At 42.1% G+C, this 26,365-nt stretch overlaps 1 protein-coding gene across 6 annotated transcripts; it reads right to left on the reverse strand.

The window, feature by feature from the left end:
- Window positions 1-5,950: 5,950 nt before the first annotated feature.
- On the reverse strand, window positions 5,951-26,365 carry LOC129837470 (membrane progestin receptor alpha-like). Of its 6 annotated transcripts, none has more exons than XM_055903652.1 (3): window positions 26,014-26,365; window positions 23,236-23,257; window positions 5,951-22,390 (listed from the first exon to the last, which is right to left on the reverse strand). In XM_055903652.1, the coding sequence occupies exon 3, from the start codon at window positions 22,382-22,384 to the stop codon at window positions 21,320-21,322; it is 1,065 nt and encodes a 354-aa protein (XP_055759627.1). In that variant the 5' UTR covers window positions 22,385-22,390; window positions 23,236-23,257; window positions 26,014-26,365; the 3' UTR covers window positions 5,951-21,319. The 6 variants fall into 6 exon arrangements, with proteins under 6 accessions (XP_055759627.1, XP_055759626.1, XP_055759625.1 ...); XM_055903651.1 differs by having other exon boundaries at window positions 23,236-23,260; XM_055903650.1 differs by having other exon boundaries at window positions 5,951-23,257; window positions 26,014-26,364.

The raw sequence follows: 26,365 nt of genomic DNA on the forward strand, positions 1-26,365 counted from the left end.
ATTATTGTATCCCAGCATTGCTGCCCTTTTTTTACACATTAACTCATGCTTTTATGTTGATTCAATTTAATTTAGCCTGCACTATCAAGAATAATGCAGTCATCTCCTGATAAATGGGTGAGTGAATGCATGTGTTTATGTACATAATGCATATACTTAAATGCAGACTCAGTGATATGACGTGAACACAAGCATTAGTGTGACATATAGGGCTCCTGAGTGGCGCAGCGGTCTCAGGCACTGAATCTCAGGGCTAGAAATGTCACTACAGACCCTGGTTCAATCCCGGGCTGTATCACAACCGGCCCTGATCGGGAGTCCCATAGAACGGTGCGCAATTGGCCTAGCATCGTGTGGGGTAGGGTTTGACCATTACCGTTAAATAAAACATATTTTAAACTATATTGCAATGTGAGGGCAAAGCAAATGGCTACACTTGTCAGCACCCACACAGATTTTTTCATAATTTTCCTGCAGAATTATAGTTGTGTGACAGCATTCAGTAATTATGTAATTGTGGCTCTTTTCAGATTTTTTTTTACCTTGCATCCTTTCGCTTCTTAAGAATGGATTGTACAGTAGGAGAAGGTTTGAGGCAAGGAATATATATAGGATATTTTCCTCCAAACGTTTTGAAAAGGAGGCAAAGAGAGGACGTGAGGAATCGAAGATAGACAAATTGAGAAAGAGCCTATCCCTGAATCGCAAATCAATCCCTTACAACCTATGCACTTGTGTAGACCTTAGCGTGCTGGATAGGTGTAAGCAATATGATGACAATTCTACCTGGCCTATCAGAGGGCAAGATGGAGCTACTGTGTGTAGCCCAGTGTATGTGATTGTACTGTAAGGATTGGGATGTTCTTCATGTCGGAGAGGCATATTTCTTCTACATAATATATTTATATCTGAACGTTCCAAAACGCTGTGTCCTGCTCAACACGCCCCTGATCTACCTGTAACCTGCGTGTTTTCTTTCTGCATCCTTCTACGCCTCTATCTCTTCCCCTTTTAATTTTACTCTGCTCCTGTTCTCAAGGATCTAGGGGTTCTGCCGTGCTCCGAGAGGCCTACCGTATCCTTTCCCTAGATCTGGATCGATCTGATGTCCTCCATGACCAACCACCATCCAAGATCCCACTGTTCATTACATTATCTACAGCTACTGTTATTGTCATGCTGTTCATTCTGATCTGCTACGAACCAGTGCTTGCCATATCATCCCGGGCACGACACTAGCACTGCAAACACTCCAAGAGTGAAGAGAGCAGCTGTGGGTGGACATTGCAGTCAGCATCTTCAAGTCCCCATTCCGAGACTGGCTGCCTGTTTAGGGAACGTGACAGAACCACCCATAACACCCACCTCCTCTATATCTATACTGTATATATACAGTCATGGCTAAAAGTTTTGAGAATGACATAGTATATTAATTTTCACAAAGTTTGCTGCCTCAGTTTGTATGATGGCAATTTGCATATACTCCAGAATGTTATGAAAAGTGATCAGATTAATTGCAATTAATTGCAAAGACCCTCTTTGCCATTAAAATGGACTGAATCCCCAAAAAACATTTCCACTGCATTTCAGCCCTGCCAAAAAAGGACCAGCTGACATAATGTCAGTGACTCTCTCATTAACACAGGTGTGAGTGTTGACGAGGACAAGGCTGGAGAACACTCTGTCATGCTGATTGAGTTCGAATAACAGACTGGAAGCTTCAAAAGGAGGGTGGTGCTTGGAATCATTGTTCTTCCGCTGTCAATCATGGTTACCTGCAAGGAAACACGTGCCGTCATCATTGATTTGCACAAAAAGGGCTTCACAGGCAAGGATTTGCTGCCAGTAAGATTGCATCTAAATCAACCATTTATCGGATCATCAAGAACTTCAAGGAGAGTGGTTCAATTGTTGTGAAGAATGCTTCAGGGCGCCCAAGAAAGTCCAGCAAGCGCCAGGACCATCTCCTAAAGTTGATTCAGCTGCTGGATCGGGGCACCACCAGTACAGAGCTTGCTCAGGAATGGCAGCAGGCAGGTGTGAGTGCATCTGCACGCACAGTGAGGCAAAGACTTTTGGAGGATGGCCTGATGTCAAGAGCAGCAAAGAAGCCACTTCTCTCCATGAAAAACATCAGGGAGAGACTGATATTCTGCAAAAGGTACAGGGATTGGACTGCTGAGGACTGGGGTAAAGTAATTTTCTCAGATTAATCCCCTTTCCGATTGTTTGGGGCATCCGGGAAAAAAGCTTGTCCGGAGAAGACAAGGTGAGCGCTACCATCAGTCCTGTGTCATGCCAACAGTAAAGCATCCTGAGACCGTTCATGTGTGGGGTTGCTTCTCAGCCAAGGGAGTGGGCTCACTCACAATTTTGCCTAAGAACACAGCCATGAATAAAGAATGGTACCAACACATCCTCCGAGAGCAACTTCTCCCAACCATCCAGGAACAGTTTGGTGACAAACAATGACTTTTCCGGCATGATGGAGCACTTTGCCATAAGGCAAAACTGATAACCAAGTGGCTCGGGGAACAAAACATCGATATGTTGGGTCCATGGCCAGGAAACTCCTCAGACCTTAATCCCATTGAGAACTTGTGGTCAATCCTCAAGAGACGGGTGGACAAACAAAAACCCACAAATTCTGACAAACTCCAAGCATTGATTATGCAAGAATGGGCTGCCATCATTCAGGATGTGGCCCAGAAGTTAATTGACAGCATGCCAGGGCGGATTGCAGAGGTCTTGAAGAAGAAGGGTCAACACTGCAAATATTGACTCTTTGCATCAACTTCATGTAATTGTCAATAAAAGCCTTTTACACTTATGAAATGCTTGTAATTATACTTCAGTATTCCATAGTAAGATCTGACAAAAATATCTAAAGACACTGAAGCAGCAGACTTTGTGAAAATTAATATTTGTGTCATTCTCAAAACTTTTGGCCACGACTGCACAGTACCAGTCAAAAGTTTGGACACACCTACTCATTCAAGGGTTTTTCTTTATTTTTACTATTTTCTACATTGTAGAATAATAGTGAAGACATCAAAACTATGAAATAACTTTGTTTTTCAACAGGACAATGACCCAACACACCTCCTGGCTGTGTAAGGGCTATTTGACCAAGAAGGAGAGTAATGGAGTGCTGCATCAGATGACCTGGCCTCCACAATCACCCGACCTCAACCAAATTGAGATGGTTTGCGATGAGTTGGACCGCAGAGTGAAGGAAAAGCCGCCATCAAGTGCTCAGCATATGTGGGAACTGCTTCAAGACTGTTGGAAAAGCATTCCAGGTGAAGCTGGTTGAGAGAATGCCAAGAGTATGCTAAACTGTCATCAAGGCAAAGGGTGGCTACGTAGAATAATCTGTACGTAGAATAATCTGGAAAAAATGTAAAAATATATTTTGATTAACAATTTTTTGGTTGATGGATTCGGTCGTATGTAGAACATTTTGAAATTGGGATTTTTACATTTGTAAAAAGTAGAGACTCAGAGCTACAAAATGGTATATCATACACTACATGTTTTAGGAACAATGGGAAAGTAATTCTGCCTTAAAGTTGATACACTTGTAAACTCACTTTGAGAAAAGGGCCTTTGAATGTTTTGGTACCTACTGGAGAGCTCTCCTTTGTCTACACCCATTCAGCATTGTTCACACCCTCTTAAACCAGCCCCACCCATCTCTTTAAGGATTCACATGAGGTCATGTGCTAAACAGTGAGTAGTGTAGTAAAGATTAAGACTAAAAGTAGTAGGAGCCTACAATATGTAAAAATTCCAGGTAAACAGAAAGGTTCCAGATGTAAAGATACCTTAATAGAAAATGACTGAAGTAAAAGTAAACCAGTAAAATACTACTTGAGTAAAAGTCTAAAAGTATTTGGTTTTTAAAATATTTAAGTATCAAAAGTAAATGGAATTGCTAAAATGTACTTATGTATCAAAAGTAAAAACCATTTCAAATTCCTGAAACCAGACTGTTCTACTGATGCTGAAAGACAAATTCCAGATATTAACATTACACACACTTCAAACATGTAAGTTAATGTTAGCTAGCAAGCCAGCCATCTAACCTCCGCTAACGTTAGCTAGCTAACAGCAAGCTTTAACTTGGGGTATTTTGTTTAAACATGTAACGTTAACACTAGCTAAAAAAATGAAGTAAAATCCCAATCCATAGAGTTTTTTTAGGCCTGTAGAGAACAAGTTCTCATTTACAACTGTGACCGGGCCAAGATAAAGCAAAGCAGTGTGACAACATCAAGCAACACAGAGTTACACATAAACAAACGTACAGTCAATAACACAATAGAAAAAATATATGTACAGTGTGTGCAAATGTAGAAGAGTAGGGAGGTAGGCAATAAATAGGCCATAGAGGCGAAATAATTACAATTTAGCATTAACACTGGAGTGATGGATGTGCAGATGATGATGTGCAAGTAGAGATACTGGGGTGCAAGGTGGTAAGTAATAATATGGGGGTGAGGTAGTTGGGTGGGCTATTTACAGATTGGCTGTGTACAGGTACAGTGATCGGTAAGCTGCTCTGACAGCTGATGCTTAAAGTTAGAGAGGGAGAAAGAAGACTCCAGTTTCAGTGATTTTTGCAATTCGTTCCAATAATTGACAGCAGAGAACTGGAAGGAAAGGCGGCCAAAGGAATTGTTGGCTTTGGGGATGACCAGTTAAATATACCTGCTGGTGCGTGTGCTATGGGTGTGTGTTGCTATGGTGACCAGTGAGCTGAGATAAGGTGGGGCATTACCTAGCATAGACTTATAGCTGACCTGGAGCTAGTGGGTTTGGCAACGAATATGTAGTGAGGGCCAGCCAACAAGAGCGTACAGGTCGCAGTGGTGGGTAGTATATGGGGCTTTAGTAACAAAACGGATGGCACTGTGATAGACTACATCCAATTTGCTGAGTAGAGTGTTGGAGGCTATTTTGCAAATGACATCGCCGAAGTAAAGGATCGGTGGGATAATCAGTTTTACAAGGGTATATTTGGCAGCATGAGTGAAGGAGGCTTTGTTGCGAAATAGGAAGCTGATTTGAGATTTTCTTAATAAGCATTTGCTTAATGCTTAATAGGGCTAGGCCCCAATTTTCTCAATTTCTGCCTGAATGACGTGCCCAAAGTAAACTGCCTGTTGCTCAGGCCCTGAAGCCAGGATATGCATATAATTCGTATCATTGGAAAGATGACACTTAAGTTTGTAGAAATGTTGAAATAATGTAGGATAATATAACACAATAGATATGGTAGTTGAAAAACCAAACGGAAATGTTTTTTGTTTGAGAGACCATCCTCTTAGAATGGCGAGTATAAGGGCATAGCTCCCAGGATGCAATTCCTATGGCTTCCACAGGGTGTCAGCAGTCTATGTTCAAGGTTTCAGGCTTGTAACTTCAAAAACTAATAAGAAATATCAGTATTAGTACAGGGACACAGTCTTGGAAATTTGTGTTTGCGCGTGCCATGAAGACAGGACGCACCTGCTAAATCGGTTTCCTAGTGAACATACTTCTTTCCATAAGAAATATTATAGTTTGATTACATTTTAGGGTATCTGAGGAGTAAATAGAAACGTATTTTGACTTGTTGAAACAAAGTTTAGGGGTAGATTTTCGGATTCCTTTCCCTGGATGTTGAATGAGTGGATTACTCAAATTGATGGCGCCAACTAAACAGACTTTTTGGGATATAAAGAAGGATTTTATCGAACAAAACAACACTACAAGTTCTAGCTGGAACCCTTTGGATGACAAATCCGAGGAAGATTTTCAAAAAGTAAGTGAATATTTAATCGCTATTTGTGAATTTATGAAACTTGTACAGGTGGAAAAATATTTTGATATGTTTTCGCTGTAATAGCTACTGTAAATCGGACAGTGCAGTTAGATTAACAAGAATTTAAGCTTTCAACCGATATAAGACACTTATATGTACCTAAATGTTTAATATCCAAAATTGTTATGATTATTTATTTGAATTGCGCGCCCTCCAGTTTCACCTGAAGTTGTAGCGGTCTGGTCAAGATAAAGCAAAGCAGTTCAACACATACAACAACACAGAGTTACACATGGAATAAACAAACATACAGTCAATAATACAGTAGAATAAAAAATATGTATATATACAGTGTGTGCAAATTAGGTAAGATAAGGGAGGTAAGGTAATAAAATAGGCCATAGTGGTGATGTAATTACGATATAGCAATTAAACACTGGAGTGATACATGTGCAGAAGATGAATGTGCAAGTAGAGATACTGGGGTGCAAAGGAGCAAATGTGAGTCTGGAAGGAGAGTTTACAGTCTAACCAGACACCTAGGTATTTGTAGTTGTCCACATATTCTAAGTCAGAACCTTCCAGAGTAGTGATGCTAGTCGGTCAGGAGGGTGCAGGCAGCAATCGCTGGAAGAGCATGCTTTTAGTTTTACTTGCATTTAAAAGCAGTTGGAGGCTTTGGAAGGAGTGTTGTATGGCATTGAAGCTCGTTTGGAGGTTTGTTTGCAAAGTGCCTAAAGAAGGACCAGATGTATACAGCATGGTGTCATCTGCATAGAGGTGGATCAGAGAATCACCAGCAGCAAGAGCGACATCATTGATATATACAGAGAAAAGAGTCGGCCCGAGAATTGAACCCTGTGGCACCCCCATAGAGACTGCCAGAGGTCCGGACAACAGGCCCTCAGAGTTCAGTGTGTCAAATCGATCTGAGAAGCAGTTGGTGAACCAGGCGAGGCAGTGATTTGAGAAACCAAGGCTATTGAGTCTGCCGATAAGAATGCAATGATTGGTATAGTCGAAAGCCTTGGCCAGGTTGATGAAGACTGCTGCGCAGTACTGTCTTTTATCGATGGCGGTTATGATATCGTTTAGGACCTTGAGCGTGGCTGCGGTGCACCCATGACCAGCTCAGAATCCAGATTGCATAGTGGAGAAAGTGCGGTGGGATTCGAAATGGTCGGTGATCTGTTTGTTAACTTGACATTCAAAGATTTTAGAAAGGCAGGGCAGGATGGATATAGGTCTATAGCAGTTTGGGTCTAGAGTGTCTCCCTCTTTGAAGAGGATGATGACTGCGGCAGCTTTCCAATCTTTGGGGATCTCAGACAATACGAAAGAGAGCTTGAAAAGGCTAGTAATAGGGGTTGCAACAGTTTCGGCAGATAATTTTAGAAAAAGAGTGTCCAGATAGTCTAGCCCAGCTGATTTGTAGGGATCCCGATTTTGCAGCTCTTTCAGAACATCAGCTGTCTGGATTTGGGTGAAGGAGAAGCGGGAGGGCTTGGGCAAGATGCTATAGGGGGTGCTGAGATTTTTGCCGGGGTAGGGGTAGCCAAAGCATGGCCAGCCGTAGAAAAAGCTTATTGAAATGATCAATTATTGTAGATTTATCAATGGTGATAATGTTTCCTAGCCTCAGTGCAGTGTGCAGCTGGGAGGAGGTGCTCTTATTCTCCATGGACATTACAGTGTTCCAAAACTTTTTGGAATTAGTGCTACAGGATGCACATTTCTGTTAGGAAAGCTAAGGCTAGCTTTTTCAAACTGACTGAGTATATTGGGTCCTGACTTCCCTGAAAAGTTGCATATCGCGGGAGCTATACGATGCTAATACAGAACACCACAGGATGTTTTTGTGCTTTTCAAGGGCAGTCAGGTCTGGGGTGAACCAGGGGCTATATCTGTTCTTAGTTCTACATTTCTTGAATGGGCCATGCTTATTTAAGATGTAGGGGAAAGCACTTTTAAAGAGCAACAAGGCATCCTCTACTGATGGGATGAGGTCAATATCCTTCCAGGAAACCTGGCCAGGTTGATTAGAAAGGCCTGCTCACTGAAGTGTTTTAGGGAGCATTTGACAGTGATAAGGGTCGTTTGACCGCAGACCCATCACGCGCACAGGCAAAGAGGCAGTGATCGCTGAGATCCTAGTTGAAGACAGCAGAAGTGTCAGCAAGTTGGTCAGGATGATATCTAAGAGGGTGCCCATGGTTACGGATTTAGGGTTGTACCTGGTAGGTCCCTTAATAATTTGTGTGATTGAGGGCATCTAACTTAGATTGTAGGATGGCCGGGGTGTTAAGCATATTCCAGTTTAGGTCAGCTAACATTACGAACTCTGAAGATAGATGGGGGGCAATCAATTCACATATGGTGTCCAGGGCACAGCTGGGGGCTGAAGGGGGTCTATAACAAGCGGCAACGGTGAGAGACTTGTTTCTGGAAAGGTGGATTTTTAAAAGTAGAAGCTCAAATTGTTTCGGCACAGACCTGGATAGTAAGACAGAACTCTGCAGGCTATCTCTGCAGTAGATTGCAACTCCGCCTCCTTTGGCAGTTCTATCTTGTCGGAAGATGTTATAGTTAGGGATGAACATTTCAAGATTTTTGGTGGCCTTCCTCAGCCATGATTCAGACAAGACTAGGACATCAGGGTTTGCGAAGTGTGCTTAATCTTGACGCACGGATCCCTTTAGCGGGATCATTTTCATCAACAACCGCTGAATTGCAGAGCGCCAAATTCAAAATAAATTGCTAAAAATATTTATATTCATGAAATCACAAGTGCAATATAGCAAAACACACCTTAGCTTGTTAGCTTCCACCTGTCGTGTCAGATTTTGAAAATATGCTTTACAGAAAAAGCAATCCAAGCGTTTGTGTGAGTTTATCGATTACTAGACAAAACATTACAAACACCTGGTCACGAAAGTCAGAAAAGCAATAGAATTAATCGCTTACCTTTGATGATCTTCAGATGTTTGCACTCACGAGACTCCCAGTTACACAATAAATGTTCCTTCTGTTCGATAAGGATTATTTATATATCAAAAAAACTCAATTTGTTTGGCGCATTATGTTCAGTATTCCACAGCCTTAGGCAGGTCATCAAGGGTTGACGAAAATTCCAAATAGTATCCGTAAAGTTCGTAGAAACATGTCAAACGTTTTTAATAATCAATCGTCAGGTTGTTTTTAACATAATTAATCGATAATATTTCAACTGGACTGGAAACTATTCAATACTTGAGAGAAAGAAAATGTCTAGCTAACAGTGTCGCGTGCATAAACTAATGGAAGGACATTCAGCTATCCACTGACGCAAATTGAAAAATCTCACTCATTTTTCAGAATAAAAGCTTGAAGCTATGTCTAAAGACTGTTCACACCCTGAAGAAGCCATAGGAAAATGAATCTGGTTGATATCCCTTTAAATGGACGAAAGGCAGGCAATGGAACAGTGATTTTTCAAAATAAGAGGCACTTCCGGGTTGGATTTCCTCAGGTTTTCGCCTGCAAAATCAGTTCTGTTATACTCACAGACAATATTTTGTAATTTTTTTTTTTTAAAGAAATTTTACCCCATTTTCTCCCCAATTTTCGTGGTATCCAATCGCTAGTAATTACTATCTTGTCTCATCGCTACAACTCCCGTACGGGCTCGGGAGAGACGAAGGTCGAAAGCCATGCGTCCTCCGAAGCACAACCCAACCAAGCAGCACTGCTTCTTAACACAGCGCGCCTCCAACCCGGAAGCCAGCCGCACCAATGTGTCGGAGGAAACACCGTGTACCTGGCCCCCTTGGTTAGCGCGCACTGCGCCCGGCCCGCTATAGAGTCGCTGGAGCGCGATGAGACAAGGATATCCCTACCGGCCAAACCCTCCCTAACCCGGACGACGCTATGCCAATTGTGCGTCGCCCCACGGACCTCCCGGTCGTGGCCGGCTGCGACAGGGCCTGGGCGCGAACCCAGAGACTCTGGTGGCGCAGTGTTCTAGTGCCCTAGAACACTGCGCCACCCGGGAGGCCCACAGACAATATTTTGACAGTTTTGGAAACTTTAGAGTGTTTTCTATCCTACTCTGTCAATTATATGTATATTATAGCATCTGGACCTGAGAAATAGGCAGCTTACTTTGGGAACGTTATTTTTCCAAACATAAAAATTCTGCCCCCCAGTGAATAAAACAAACTTAGGGAAGAGGCTTCTAAAGTTAACATGCATGAAACCGAGGCTTTTACGGTTACAAAAGTCAACAAATGAGAGCGCCTGGGGAATGGGAGTGGTGCTGGGGGCTGCAGGGCCTGGGTTAAACTTCTTATTGATCAAATCCCATTAGCGAGATCGATATGACAACATCCGGTGAAATGGCAGAGCGCCAAATTCAAAAATTAAATTATTATAAATATTTAACTTTCATAAGATCACAAGTGCAATACACCAAAATACAGTTTAATTCTTGTCAGATTTCAAAAAGGCTTTACGGCGAAAGCAAACCATGCGATTATCTGAGGACAGCACCCCATCATACAAACACGACAGTCATATTTCAACCCGCCAGGCGCGACACCTTACCTTTGAAAATTTTCTTCTGTTGGCACTCAAATGTCCCATAAACATCACAAATGGTCTTTTTGTTCGATAAATTCCATCATTATGTCACCAAAATGTCAATTTATTTGGCACGTTTGATTCAGAAAAACACCGGTTCCAACTCACCCAAAATGACTTCAAATTATCTAATAAATTACCTGTAATCTTGGTCCAAACATTTCAAACAACTTTCCTAATCCAACTTTAGGTATTTTAAAACGTAAATAATTGATAATATTGAAGACGGAATATACTGTGTTCAATAGCGGATAAAATGAAAGTGGAGCGAGCGATTGGAGCGAGTTGTTATTTTCAACAAAATGTACAACTATTTCTAAAAACATGTTTTGACTTTCATTATGGGGTATTGTGTAGCTGGGTGAGCGAAGGTCGTGCGCCCCAAACAAAACAGTCCACTAGGCTCGACACTCGGAAAGGGTTACTTCTTCATTACTCAAAAGAAAAACATCAACCAATTTCTAAAGACTGTTGACATCTAGTGGAAGCCATATGAACTGCAACGAGGTGCCTCAGAAATCTAGATTCCCATAGAAAATAATGGAAAAACACAGTGAACTCCAAAAAAAAAATCCTGGATGGTTTGTCCTCGGGGTTTCGCCTTTCAAATAAGTTCTGTTATACTCAGACATTATTTTAACAGTTTTAGAAACTTTAGAGTGTTTTCTATCCAAATCGACCAATTATATGCATATCCTAGCTTCTGGGCCTGAGTAGCAGGCAGTTTACTTTGGACACGCTTTTCACCCGGACGTCAAAATACCGCCCCCTATCCCAATGAAGTTAACCTCTACATCACCAGAGGAACAGAGAAGGAGTAGGATAAGCGTACGGCTAAAGGCTATAAGAACTGGTCGTCTAGTGCGTTCGGAACAGAAAGTAAAAGGAGCAGGTTTCTGGGCTCGGAAGAATAGATTCAAGGCATAGTGTACAGACAATGGTATGGTAGGATGTGAGTACAGTGGAGGTAAACCTAGGCATTGAGTGACGATGAGAGAGGTTTTGTTTCTGGAGGCACCAGTTAAGCCAGGTGAGGTCAACGCATGTGTGGGGGGTGGAACAAAATGGCTATCTAAGGCCTATCGGGCTGGGCTAGGGGCTCTATAGTGAAATAAGACAATAATCACTAACCAAAACAGCAATAGACAAAGCATATTGACATTAGGGAGAGGCATGTCTAGCCGAGTGATCGTAGGATCCAATGAGTAGCAATAGATGTTTCAGGGAGTCAATTTCGTAGTCGCTACTACGCTAGGCGAGCTGGAGACACTGCGATTCAGACAGCTAGCGGGCCGGGGATAGCAGATGGAAATCCGGCAACGTCGCAATGGAAGAGCCTGTTGAGACCACCTCGGATGGTTACATCGGCAGACCAGTCGTGATGGATCGGCGGGGCTCCGTGTCAGCAGTAAATGGTCCAGGCCAATTGGCAAAAGAGGTATTGTAGCCCAAGAATTGGCTGGTGGACCTCTTTGGCTAGCCGGGAAATGGGCCTAGCTCGAGGCTAGCTCCAGGCTAACTGGTGCTTGCTTCGGGACAGAGACATTAGCCAGGAGTAGCTACTCGGATAGCAGCTAGCTAGCTAGGATGATCCAGTGTAAAGGTTCAGAGCTTGCGGTAGGAATCCAGAGATGTGGTCGAGAAAAAGCAGTCCGATGCTATGGGTATTTATTTCAGCGACAGGGACTGAAAAAATAGTCAGGATCGAGGGAAAGATGAACGGAGCGCAGAGAGATCCTTGATGAAAACCTGTTCCAGAGTGCTCAAGACCTCAGACTGGTGTGAAGGTTCACCTTCCAACAGGACAACGTCCCTAAGCTCACAGCCAAGATAACACAGGAGTGGCTTCGGGACAAGTCTCTGAATTTGGGCTCCTGAGTGGCGCAGCAGTCTAAGGCACTGCATTTCACTGCTAGAGGTATCACTACCGAACCTGGTTCAATTCCAGGCTGTATCACAACCAGCCATGATTGGGAGTCCTATAGGACGGAGCACAATTGGCTCAGCGTTGTCCGGGTTTTTCGCCGGGGTAGGCCGTCATTTGTAAGTAAGAATTTGTTCTTAACTGACCTGTCTAGTTAAATCAAAATAAATAAATAAACAATGTCCTTGAGTATCCCAGCCAGCGCCCGGACTTGAACCTGATTGAACATCTTTGTAGAGACCTGAAATAGCTGTGCAGCAACGCTCCACATTACAACTGACAGAGCTTGAGAGGATACCTGGAGAAGAATGGGAGAAACTCCCCAAAAACAAGTTTGCCAAGCTTGTCCCGTCATACCCAAGAAGACGCGAGGCTGTAATCGCTGCGAAAGGTGCTTCAGAAAAGTACTGAGTAAAGGGTCTATATATGAAAACTTATGTAAATCTGATATTTCCTTTTCCCGTGCTATATTCAAATGCCAGTATGCATTCTACAAATGGTGGCATAGGCAAAATATGATAACACAGATGGCAGCAGCTAACTACTGTAGCTAACTATCCAGCTACCCTCTGTAGCCAAACAAAACAAATGTTTTTCTAAATATTAGCTAGCTGGCTAGCATTTATGAGGCCAGAAAATACGTTCCTAGCGCGTGAGGAACGTATTTCCTCCAACATTATAATGAAAAGGTGGGTCTCGGTCCCAAAAAACTTGTTTTCTGGAGTGCTGATGACGTAGCCCACTGTATGCGCTTGCCATAGCCTGATTGCATGAAGACAGAGGAGCAATCCGCACACAATGCATCCTTTTTTTATTTTTTTTTATTTTATCCCCTTTTATCCCCAATTTTCGTGGTATCCAATCGCTAGTAATTACTATCTTGTCTCATCGCTACAACTCCCGTACGGGCTCGGGAGAGACGAAGGTCAAAAGCTATGCGTCCTCCGAAGCACAACCCAACCAAGCCGCACTGCTTCTTTAACACAGCGCGCCTCCAACCCGGAAGCCAGCCGCACCAATGTGTCGGAGGAAACACCGTGCACCTGGCCCCCCTTGGTTAGCGCGCACTGCACCCAGCCCGCCACAGGAGTCGCTGGAGCGCGATGAGACAAGGAAATCCCTACCGGCCAAACCCTCCCTAACCCGGACGACGCTGGCCCAATTGTGCGTCGCCCCACGGACCTCCCGGTCGCGGCCGGCTGCGACAGAGCCTGGGGGCGAACCCAGAGACTCTGGTGGCGCAGTTAGCACTGCGATGCAGTGCCCTAGACCACTGCGCCACCCGGGAGGCCTCACAATGCATCCTTGACCACCTCTTGAAGTGGTCAGACAGATCTGAACACAATCAGACCACAAAAGCAAAGCACTCAACCAGACCTTTCAATGCGATCTTCGTAATCTGATAACAGAAGTCGCATGTAATTGTCAAGTGTAGACACGTCAGTCTGATCTACTGTAAGCTACTAACAACTGTCTAGCCTATTACGCAACCTGTCTCTCTGGCCAGGGTAAATTAAGTGGTAGCGTTGTTTATTTATCGGCCATTTGTTTGTGAGAAAATGTGAATGGAATCAAATTTGGTTAATTTTCAAATATTCAAACTACCTAGACTTTACAATCTAAAATTACCCGTAAGAAAATTTCCCTTGATAAAAAAGATTGCAACCAGAGTGCAATATAACTGCAGTACACTGCACAATAGCTGCAGTTAGAGCACAGTATAACTGCAGTCTGCAGAGTCCAAAATAAACTGCTTTTTTCACTGCTGTAATTTTGCAGTGTAACTGCAGTTACAGTGCAGTATAACTGCAGTTCAAGAGCAGTACACTGCAGTTATTCTGGAATTACTGTGTTCAAAATATCACAGTTGACTGCAGTTACTGCACTTTTACTGCAGTTTTATAACGGCAATCTCTTTGTGTAAGAGTATTAACTAAATGCAAACAAAACAAAACACATGCTTTTTTCTAGGTCCCATAAACCAGATTTAAATAAATTTGTAATGACTAGTTTGAACGGTACACAAATTGAGCGAGTTCCTTCCGACAATTATCTTGGTATCTGGCTTGATGACAAACTGTCATTTATGAAACATGTTACTGAGCTGGTGAAGAAGTTGAAGTTCAAGGTTGGTTTCTTTTACAGAAAAAAAGAATGTCTTACTTTTGTTAATAGGAAGGAAATTGTCCAGGCCACTTGTACAGTTGAAATTGGAAAATTACATATACTTAGGTTGGAGTCATTAAAACACATTTTTCAACCATTCCACAAATTTCTTGTTAACAAATTATAGTTTTGGCAAGTCGGTTAGGACATCTACTTTGTGCATGACACAAGTCATTTTTCCAACAATTGTTTACAGTCAGATTATTTCACTTATAATTCACTGTATCACAATTCTAGTCGGTCAGAAGTTTACATACACTAAGTTGACTGTGCCTTTAAACAGCTTGGAAAATTCCAGAAAATTATGTCATGGCTTTAGAAGCTTCTGATAGGCTAAATGACATCATTTGAGTCAATTGGAGATGTACCTGTGGATGTATTTCAAGGCCTACCTTCAAACTCAGTGCTTATTTGCTTGACATCATGGGAAAATCAAAAGAAATCAGCCAAGACCTCAGAACAACAATTGTAGACCTCCACAAGTCTGGTTCATCCTTGGGAGCAATTTCCAAATGCCTGAAGGTACCACGTTTAATCTGTACAAACAATAGTATGCAAGTATAAACACCATGGGACCACGCAGCCGTCATACCGCTCAGGAAGGAGACGCGTTCTATCTCCTGGAGATGAACGTACTTTGGTGCGTAGAGTGCAAATCCATCCCAGAACAACAGCAAAGGACCTTGTGAAGATGCTGGAGGAAACAGGTACAAAAGTATCTATATCCACAGTAAAACGAGTCCTATAATGACATAACCTGAATGGCCGTTCAGCAAGGAAGAAGCCACTGCTCCAAAGCTGCCATAAAAAAGCCAGACTACGGTTTGCAACTGCACATGGGGACAAAGATCATACTTTTTGGAGATATGTCCTCTGGTCTGATGAAACAAAAATATAACTGTTTGGCCATAATGACCATCATTATGTTTGGAGGAAAGAGGGGGAGGCTTGCAAGCCGAAGAACACCATCCCAACCATGAAGCACGGCGGTGGAAGCATCATGTTGTGGGGGTGCTTTGCTGCAGGAGGGACTCGTGCACTTCACAAAATAGATGGCATCATGAGTGGGGGAAATTATGTGGATATATTGAAGCAACATCTCAAGATATCAGTCAGGAAGCTAAAGCTTGGTCGCAAATGGGTCTTCCAAATGGACAATGACCCCAAGCATACTTCCAAAGTTGTGGCTAAATGGCTTAAGGACAACAAAGTCAAGGTATTGGAGTGGCAATCACAAAACCCTGACCTCAATCCTATAGACAATTTGTGGGCAAAACTGAAAAAGCTTGTGTGAGCAAGGAGGCCTACAAACCTGACTCAGTTACACCAGCTCTGTCAGGAGGAATGGGCCAAAATTCACCCAACTTATTGTGGGAAGCTTGTGGAAGGCTACCTGAAACGTTTGACCCAAGTTAAACAATTGAACGCAATGCTACTGACCAACTGGGAATGTGATGAAAGAATTAAAAGCTGAAATAAATCATTCTCTCTACTACTATTCTGACATTTCACATTCTTAAAATAAAGTGGTTATAATTAACTGACCTAAGACAGGGAATTCGTATTAGGATTAAATGTCAGGAATTGTGAAAATCTAAGTTTAAATGTATTAGGCTAAGTTGTATGTAAACTTCCAACTTCAACTGTACGTCTATTTTAGACTATGGGGATGTTATCTATATGCATGCAGCAGCATTTACACTTAAAGGGTAAGTCTTTACCCAACTATGTGGAGACTCTGTGGAAACCAAGCCTGAGACCGGGTTTGATCATTTGTGCATCTAAATGGAATTAATGATGATAGATACATAGTAAGTTTCTGCATGAGTGCTTTGTAGATTAACACAAGAAAATGCTGCTCTCTCCTTAGATGCAAAGCGGCCCACCACCTAAGGGCAAAATGGAAAACAGCATCTAGTGGTTTATGTGGAACAATTTACAGAGCTCTCTGAAATGATATGTTCTGGTCCCCTTGCTCAGTTCAGAGTAATGTGTCTGTTTTTCTTAATATGTTTTGTAATTTTGTACATTGTATTTGTTTGATGTATTTATTCAGGGCTTATTAATCAATAAACACAATAGCTGACATAGACTGTGAGTAAATGTTTAATTAGGCCTACAGTTGCATAGGGCAGGACTAAACATTGCAAACCTGCATAAAACAAGCTCAGCCCTGTGAGTTGTATTGTCCAATAACGTTGCTTTCTCTGTGTATGTACAGTCGCGGCTAAAAGTTTTGAGAATGACACAAATATACATTTTTACAAAGTTTGCAGCTTCAGTGTCTTTAGATATTTTTGTCAGATGTTACTATGGAATACTGAAGTACAATTACAAGCATTTCGTAAGTGTCAAAGGCTTTTATTGACAATTACATGAAGTTGATGCAAAGAGTCAATATTTGCAGTGTTGACCCTTCTTCTTCAAGACCTCTGCAATCCGCCCTGGCATGCTGTCAATTAACTTCTGGGCCACATCCTGACTGATGGCAGCCCATTCTTGCATAATCAATGCTTGGAGTTTGTCAGAATTTGTAGGTTTTTGTTTGTCCACCCGTCTCTTGAGGATTGACCACAAGTTCTCAATGGAATTAAGGTCTGGGGAGTTTCCTGGCCATGGACCCAAAATATCAAGGTTTTGTTCCCCAAGCCACTTAGTTATCACTTTTGCCTTATGGCAAGGTGCAACATCATGTTGGAAAAGGCATTATTCATCACCAAACTGTTCCTGGATGGTTAGGAGAAGTTGCTCTCGGAGGATGTGTTGGTACCATTCTTTATTCATGACTGTGTTCTTAGTCAAAATTGTGAGTGAGCCCACTCCCTTGGCTGAGAAGCAACCCCACACATGAATGGTCTCAGGATGCTTTACTGTTGACATGACACAGGACTGATGGTAGCGCTCACCTTGTCTTCTCCAGACAAGCTTTTTTCCAGATGCCCCAAACAATCGGAAAGGGGATTAATCCGAGAAAATGATTTTACCCCAGTCCTCAGCAGTCCAATCCCTGTACCTTTTGTAGAATATCAGTCTGTCCTTGATGTTTTTCCTGGAGAAAAGTGGCTTCTTTGCTGCCCTTCTTGACACCAGGTCATCCTCCAAAAGTCGTGCAGATGCACTCACACCTGCCTGATGCCATTCCTGAGCAAGCTCTGTACTGGTGGTGCCCCGGTCCCGCAGCTGAATCAACTTTAGGAGATGGTCCTGGCGCTTGCTGGACTTTCTTGGGCACCCTGAAGCCTTCTTCACAACAATTGAACCACTCTCCTTGAAGTTCTTGATGATCCGGTAAATGTTTGATTTAGGTGCAATCTTACTGGCAGCAATATCCTTGCCTGTGAAGCCCTTTTTGTGCAAATCAATGATGACGACACGTGTTTCCTTGCAGGTAACCATGGTTGACAGAGGAAGAACAATGATTCCAAGCACCACCCTTCTCTTGAAGCTTCCAGTCTGTTATTCGAACTCAATCAGCATGACAGAGTGATCTCCAGCCTTGTCCTCGTCAACACTCACACCTGTGTTAATGAGGGAATCACTGACATGATGTCAGCTGGTCCTTTTGTGGCAGGGCTGAAATGCAGTGGAAATGTTTTGGGGGGATTCAGTTCATTTGCATGGCAAAGAGGGACTTTGCAATTAATTGCAATTCATCTGATCACTCTTCATAACATTCTGGAGTATATGCAAATGAACATCATACAAACTGAGGCAGCAGACTGTGAAGATGAATATTTGTGTCATTCTCAAAACTTTTGGCCACGACTGTATATAGGAAACCCCCCTAGTCGTTCTAGTAATATGAACAACTATAAGGCAGTTTGACATGCTTTTCAACTCTGGTCCCATCATAGCCCATATTCATCCTTTTTACAACAGATTAATCACGTCATACTGTATAAAGTAATGAGTTTTATCTGGTTAGGTTATCAGATCAGGAAAAACTACGGGTCCCAGAATAATTTTTCTGTCACACCACTCTGGTACCTGTGGTGCCACCTCTGGGGTATGCAGTGTGGTTAAAATCAAATTGAATGACTTTGTGGCTGTGCCAGCTAGTGACCACCCTGCAGAGCTGCCTCCAGAACAAGATTCCTGACAAAAAACAGTAACCTACCAGTAGCAATGCTGGGTAAAACTGGATACAGTGGTTAGAATTAGGTTCCGTGCAGGACAGTGAGAGTCAGTAGTATCAAGGTTAACAGTTATATAACTCAGAGGTGGTTTGTGTTAGGAATGGCGCTTGTGTTAGGAATGGCGCGTAGTTTGGATACTAGGGGTCACAATCATTGTATTGTAGTCATTGCAATCAATTAATCAATCAAATGTATTTATAAAGCCCTTCTTACATCAGCTGATGTCACAAAGTGCTGTACAGACACCCAGCCTAAAACCCCAAGCAGCAAGCAATGCAGGTGTAGAAGGTGTAGAAGCATTGCAACCACTTTATCAGTGAAACCATAACAATTCAAATTCAGGTAACTGCCAAAATAAAGGTACGCCAACATAAAGTTTCTTAATAGGAAGTTGGGCCAGCACGAGCCACCAGAACAGCGTCAATACTCCTTGGCTTAAATTCTACAAGTATCTGGAACTCTATATGAGGGATGCGACATCATTCTTCCATGAGAAATTCCATAATTTGGTGTTTTGTTGATGGTGGTAGAAAACGCTGTTTCAGGCGCCACTCCAGAATCTCCCATAAGTGTTCAATTGGGTTGAGATCTGGTGACTGAGACACACACACACACACACACACACACACACACACACACTTTAAACCCCCTATGATCTTTTGAGACCCCTCTCATAGTCACTGAGCTCTCTTCTTCTAGCCATGGTAGCCAAAATAATGGGCAACTGGGCATTTTTATACATGATCCTAAGCATGGTGGCATCCTAAGTTAATTGCCTAATTAACTCAGGATCACATCTGTGTGGAAGCACCTGCTTTCAATATACTTTGTATCCCTCATTTCCTTAAGTGTTTCCTTTATTTTGGCAGTTACCTGTAAGTCGGTCATGATTTAACCTTTTCGTCACCTGTTAGATATTAGTCTAAGCTTTATAGGTGACATTATCAGTGACTTTGGCTGAACCCAAACCCGTCAGTGCTCTCAGGTCTGTAAAGTTCAATGCCACCTCAAACCTCCATCTGATCAGCACATATAAAATGACATACGTTTTAGGAGGCATCTCACAACAGAACACAAGGGCAACATTATCTTATTCATCTAAAATGAACATTTTAAATGGCATTTCATTCAAATTGAGTATTGGAATGATTGTCTCCTGGTCCTGATTTGAGTACCTGTGTAATAAATGCATTGTTTACTTTAGATCTAAATATATTATTGCCACAGTTTCATGGACATCATAAAAATAGGTTTTAAAATAAATCCAGCTCTATTGTGAGTCATTTTTTTCACCTTTCGCTGCTGTGTGACAGACTTAAAATGTCACCCTAAGAGACTTGAGAGGATGTTAAAGGACTACAATGTTCTTGAGGAGGGTCTCGAATACAAGAAAGCAGTGCAAAGACAGGCTTTCAAACACATTCACATCTGAATCACACACAAACCTATATACACGCAAAGAGACATGCTTCAAGGCACATACATACCCAACCATACATATACAAATATACAAACAGTAAGTCACCATACTCAGTACTCAGACAGCCCTTTTGTGCGTAAAGTCAAGTCCATGAAAAGACTGAACAATACACACAAAGGCATTGACATCATCGGGTGTGACAAAGCAAAAGCTGAAGTTCCAGCCCTTTGAATACAAAAGGAATATTATCACAACGACAAAGAGACATCTTTGTAATCTTGGGCACATAATTCCATCCATTTCTTACGCCAACTCTCCTAAGAGTGCCAGCTTTGTTCTTTGACATGATAAATCCGCATGTTAGTAAAATGGCCAATTTATGTATCTTAGAGGAGAAATGTTCGGTTTGGTTTGCAAATTGTGTGCTCTATGCCTCTAGCCAAGTCTAACTGCCAGTCTATTATATCTGACAGTCCGTAAAGGCATCTCAATCACTTAGAAAACATAGCTTTGGAGAAAATGGGCAGAGAAAATGGTAGATAAAACACAGAGAATGAGTCATTTGGCAGTGTTGACTGCAGCTCGCTGGAATATCATGGGATAACCAAGGAATAAAAAAAATAATACTGGTCTTTGTTAAGCACTAACATTTGACTTGGGAGTCAAATCACTTTGAAACTCACATTGTATTTTTAAGAAATAAAAGCTGGTGAGAAATTCTTATTTTAAATTCTTATTATAATTATTTATTTGATTATGCACTTAAGGGCAATGTGAATATACTTTCCATTCTTTCCTGCATACCTCTATTGAGATGGTTTGTGTCATGCTTGGAGTTGGTCAGTCAATACTGTATAAAGTCAAAAAGTCATTCTGACTATTCAGTAGATAGCTAGGCCATGACATGTGATCTCACAGTAGCGAGTGGAAAATTAAGAGGAAAATCAACACAATAAAAAAGTCTCAATTCCAACCTTCATTTTACCATCTCTGTGAAGTGAAGCAATGTTATTTGAAGTGTTACAGGTTCTGCTTGTGCTGTGACAGACAGAACCTACCAGGTTTTTCTGTCTTCCTGGAAGGTCAACATCGCAAGACAAAGTCTATGTTGCCAGTTTAAAATGTCATTTGGCAGGCCAAAATCAACAGTCTGATTTGTTTAATCTCTTGTCTTTTTAGCTTCCCAGTGTAAATCAGATTAAAGTCTTTCTCCCTTATCCTAATTTATCCCTCTGTCCTGACAGCTCCTACTCCACTTTCTCAAGCATTTGCGCCTGCACACGTTTCCGCACGTAGAAGGCAGTGAGCGCGCTGCAACATGCTGTAAAGACGAAGAGCGCCACTGTGTCGTGGGCCAGGTTGCCGTGGAGACGCTCGTAGAGGGGCCTCCGCTCAATGTAGTCTATGCGTGTCGCCTCGATCTGCACCAGAGTGCACAGCACCAGGAACACGTGGAAGATCTGGTGGCCCTGGCCAATGAAGTCACATCGCCCGGGCAGCCAGCACTCTGGGTGGGGACAGGCAAAGAAGTAGGCGCTCACCAGGAAAAAGAGTACCTGGTAGCGGTGGTAAGCCACAGCCTGGTTGGAGCAGCCCCCCTCCTGCTGGTGGCAGCTGTAGATGCGGTGCAGCACGGGGCTGATGTCCAGGCAGTAGGCCAGGCCCGAGGGAACCACCTGGAAGAGCTTGTGGGCAAACTTGGGCAGCCTCGGGCTGGCATACTTTCCGTAGCAGCAGCCGAAGCACGAGAACCAGGCCAGGAACGCTGCGGTGGGCAGGAAGATCCCTCGCACCCGGGCGTGCCAGCCCTCCTCGATGGCGTAGTAATAGTGGGCAAGGGCGCTGCCATACTGGTATATGGCCACGCCCACATAGTCCAGGAAGTAGAAGGTGTAGTGGGAGAGCTCGGACTTGGCGTTGAGCAGGTGGGCCAGGGCACTGAACGACAAGTAGGTGAAGGCTGAGAGGAGGACGATAAACAGGGGCTGGGCGTGGGGGTCACGGAGGAAATCCACTGTCTCGGACAGCTCCTGGCACTTGACCAGGATGATGAAGGCGGCCAGCAGGTGGGTCCAAACGTTGAGTGCCTCGTTGTGCCTCTGGAAGAGGGTGAGGAAGTAGTAGCGCCAACTGTGGTCCGGCTGCCTGTAGCCTCCAATGATGTGAGGCTCACGGAACACCCAGGGCACGTCATGGGCTTTCACAGTGCAGGGCAGAGTAGGGAAGGCCGACTCGAGCAGCTGAGGAATCTGACGCAACTGTTGAGCATTGATGAACAGGCGACCAATCTGCTCCATCACCACAGTCGCCATGGCAAACTAGATACAGGAGATGAGAGCAGAGAATGAGTTCACAGTCAGTCAATAATATCTATCTGGCCATGAGCTATCATTTCTGATGAGGATTTAGACCCTAATCCATATGCATTAGGTCTATGTGTGTTGCATGATATGACAATGCTTAGATTTTTGGGCTTTGGTTTAGTACTGGGGGTGGGTGGAGGGGGTAGATTAGCTTGTTAGATTATTTCATTTAACAGATATCTTTATAATGTCTACATCGGAAACAAAGCAGTGTACTTTTTTCTCTCTCGAATATATGCAATTTAACAGTTTTATATGACGTACTTTCGATCTGAAATATTTTTTTACATCCAAGCAATGTTGAGGATATCCTATTTGAGTCAGAAAAGGATACTCATATGATAGGTAAGATATAGCCTACAAAACCTTGCAGAGAGCCTATCCAACTGACAATCTCTTAAATATATAATATATAAATTATTGGAATCAAGACATAAAAATAACTGATATTGGCACAAGATGGAAGTGTTGGAACATAAATAACAAAATTACAGCTACCAAAAATGTACGCTTAACCAAGTATAAACTAATGTATAGAATTGTCACAGTGTGATTTGGGTGGGCATTCTATGTTCATTTTCTATGTTTTGTATTTCTTTGTGTTTGGCCGGGTGTGGTTCTCAATCAGAGGTAGCTGTCTATCGGTGTCTCTGATTGAGAACCATACTTAGGTAGCTTTTTCCCACATGGTTTTTGTGGGTAGTTATTTTCTGTTTAGTGTTTTGCATCTTACAGGACGGTTTCATTTATTCTCTTGTTATTTTGTTATAGTGTTCTAATAAAAAATCATCAACACTTACCACGCTGCGCTTTGGTCCGATCCTTCTTCAGACGACGAACGTTACAAGAATGTATTATACAAGAGACAAAATACACAAATTCTACAACACAATGGTAGAGTCATGTCTTAAATGTAAAACAAACAATTACTCAATAATTCATGCCTTCTGGGAGTGCTATGAAGTACAAAAGTTATGGGAGGAGTTAGAAAGTTGGCTATCAGAAGTTTTACAATGTAAGTTTACTTTTAATCCATCTATCTGCGTATTTCAAGACATGGCATATGAGGGTGAAGTGAGATATCCGATGGGTTGGATCATTATTTTCTCGTCAATAATTTTGAGGGGAAATGGAAATCAAATGATCTTCTATCAATAGATGAATCAAATGCATTATTATTAAAATATTGAAAAAATGTGGCCTAATGATAGAAATAAAATAGAACAATTTGAAGCCATATGGCATAAAGTATTACAAGCCCATGAAATACCAAAATGATGAAAAATAAGAAAGCATGTTATTATGAGAACAAACAAGATGGGTATGGATACTGTAGGAACATGAAGGTTTGAGCAAGTATGATGTCATTAATGTTTGTTGAAATCTAAGTACAGTACCAAGCAAAAGTTTGGACACACCTACTCATTGTAGAATAATAGTGAAGACATCAAAACTATGAAATAACACATATGGAATCATGTAGTAAACCAAAACTGTTTAACAAATCAAAACATATGTATCACGTTTCAGGTAAGACCCATATGCAGAGTGTCAAAGTAACAAAAGTGTATTACTAGTTACAGGGGCAGGCAAAACAACAGGTAGGCAGAGGTCAGTAATCCAGATAGGGTACAAAAGGTCCAGAACGGCAGGGAGTCTCAAGGTCAGAGCAGGTAGGGATCAATATTCCAGTGTGGTATGGCAAGGTACAGAACAGCAGGCAGGGTCTGGGCAGGCAGAATGGTCAAAACCGGGAAAAACTAGAAAACAGGAACTAGAACAGACAGAAGAAAGTGGAAAAACTCTGGTAGGTTTCACAAAACAAACTGGCAACAGACAAACAGAGAACACAGGTATAAATACCCTGGGGATAATGGGGAAGATTGTAGACACCCGGAGGGGGGTGGAGGCAAGCACAAAGACAGGTGAAACAGATCAGGGTGTGACAATATTTTATATTTGAGGTTCTTCAAAGTAGCCACCTTTTGCCTTAATAACAAAAGCTTTACAGCTTTGCACACTCTTGGCATTCTCTCAACAAGCTTCATGAGGTAGTCGCCTGGAATGCATTTCAATTAAAAGGTGTGCCTTGTTAATTTCTTGAATTTCTTTCCTTCTCAATGTGTTTGAGCCGATCAGTTGTGTTGTGACAAGGTAGGCTTGGTATACAGAAATAGCCCTGTTTGGTAAAAGACCAAGTCCATATTATGGCAGTTCAAATAAGAAAAGAGAAACGACAGTCCATCATTACTTTAGGAAACGAAGGTCAGTCAATACGGGACATTTCAAAAACGTTTTCTTCAAGTGCAGTCGCAAAAACCGATATGATGAAATTGGCTCTCATGAGGACCTCCACAGGAAAGGAAGACCGAGAGTTACCTGTGCTGCAGAGGATAAATTCATTAGAGTTACCAGCCTCAGAAATTGGCAATTACCTGCACCTCAGATTGCAGCCTGTAAAAATGCTTCACAAAAACCCTTCAATGAGTAGGTCTGTCCAAACTTTTGATTGGTACTGTATGTCTGAGTTGGTGTTTTTTGTCTTTTTTCTTTATGTTGAAGGTTGGGCATTAAGTCCCAGCCAAGGTAATGTCTAGTTTAGTGGATCTATGTCTGAAATGTTAAGTAGTCTATTGTCTTTTGTCTACTGTCTAAAATCCTCAATAAAATCTTACAAAAAAATATAAGAAATAAAGCAGTGTACTTTAGGCTGCTAGTGTATATTTGCATTGTCAGCAGCGCAAAGATGTGCATTATGTAGCCTAGGCCTACACACGGGTGCATATTAATAGTCTTCAGTAAATTTCCAGCTTACTAAAACTCCCAATTGCTACTTTATTTGCATTTATTTCAAAACGCAATTCAAGCGAAAGAATGCCTATGCTACTGAGAATTGTATTCCACTTGTGCACTCCTCCCATGACCATGTTAGAGTTGAAAAAGGTAAGGGGACAAGAAGAGGAGGCCACGTAAATGATTGAGTGCTAAGCAAAAATGGTATCGTAGAGCGATCGTTGAATGGGAAGACAATCATGTAACACATTCCCCATCCTGCCGGTCTCCACCCTCAGATGTTTTCATTGGTTGCATGCATAGCTGTCTTTAAAATATTCATAGGTGAAGAATTGCTCGAGTAAAAACGAATCCAGAAGCTTTGAGACTGTGGAACGATATTCTACTGTCAATTATTTAGTCAAGGCATCCAACAGTGAGGCCTATTTTAGCCTACTAGCTAACAATCGATAATTACATGGAAACGGCTGATATGTTATGTTATCCTAATTATCGACATAGCCAAATATGAACACAAATTGGGTATTTCTGTAAAAAGACATTCGAATTAAGCCGACACATTATCAGGGATGGGTAAACTGCATGCAGAATAGGCTTCAATTTCCCATTCTAACAGCTGCTCTATTACATGTTATACGAGATTTACTAAAACAGAGCCTTCTATACAAATGCACATGATTAAAAGGGTCTATCGGCGTGCACATTGACATTTTATGCGACCATGTTCTGGCGTGGCCATCAGTGCTGAAAACCGTAAGAAATAAAGAAATAAGAAATAAACCTACCTGAAGAAGGCAAACGCAGTTTCAGTGCAAAACCTTGAATATTGAATCCTTTGGATTATTCATTAATACATCAAATATGAATCACATTGTTTCATCAATAAAATTACTAAAGTTAGATTATTCTTGTGCGGGTGGAGCGCCTGTCGGCTTTATATATATTTGTTTAACAAGACGCTATCCGTAGTCAAAGAGCCACGAGCCTTTGACAAAAAGATGTTCTAACCAATCAGCGGTCAGATTTGGTGTACGTTCCTGTCTTTTCACTAGATTCTCACCAATAGCGTAGATCTTATTTGACTGCACACTGTCAGGGAATGAAATGCTCTGCTCTGAAAATAAAGAAACGCCCACT

The sequence above is a fragment of the Salvelinus fontinalis genome, chromosome 38 (genome assembly GCF_029448725.1).
Source record: "Salvelinus fontinalis isolate EN_2023a chromosome 38, ASM2944872v1, whole genome shotgun sequence".
Taxonomy (NCBI): Eukaryota; Metazoa; Chordata; class Actinopteri; order Salmoniformes; family Salmonidae; genus Salvelinus; species Salvelinus fontinalis.

What these genes read in the sequence shown, in the direction of transcription:
- LOC129837470 (XM_055903652.1), bottom strand. Translation starts at nt 22,384, where the DNA reads ATGGCGACTGTGGTGATGGAGCAGATTGGTCGCCTGTTCATCAATGCT.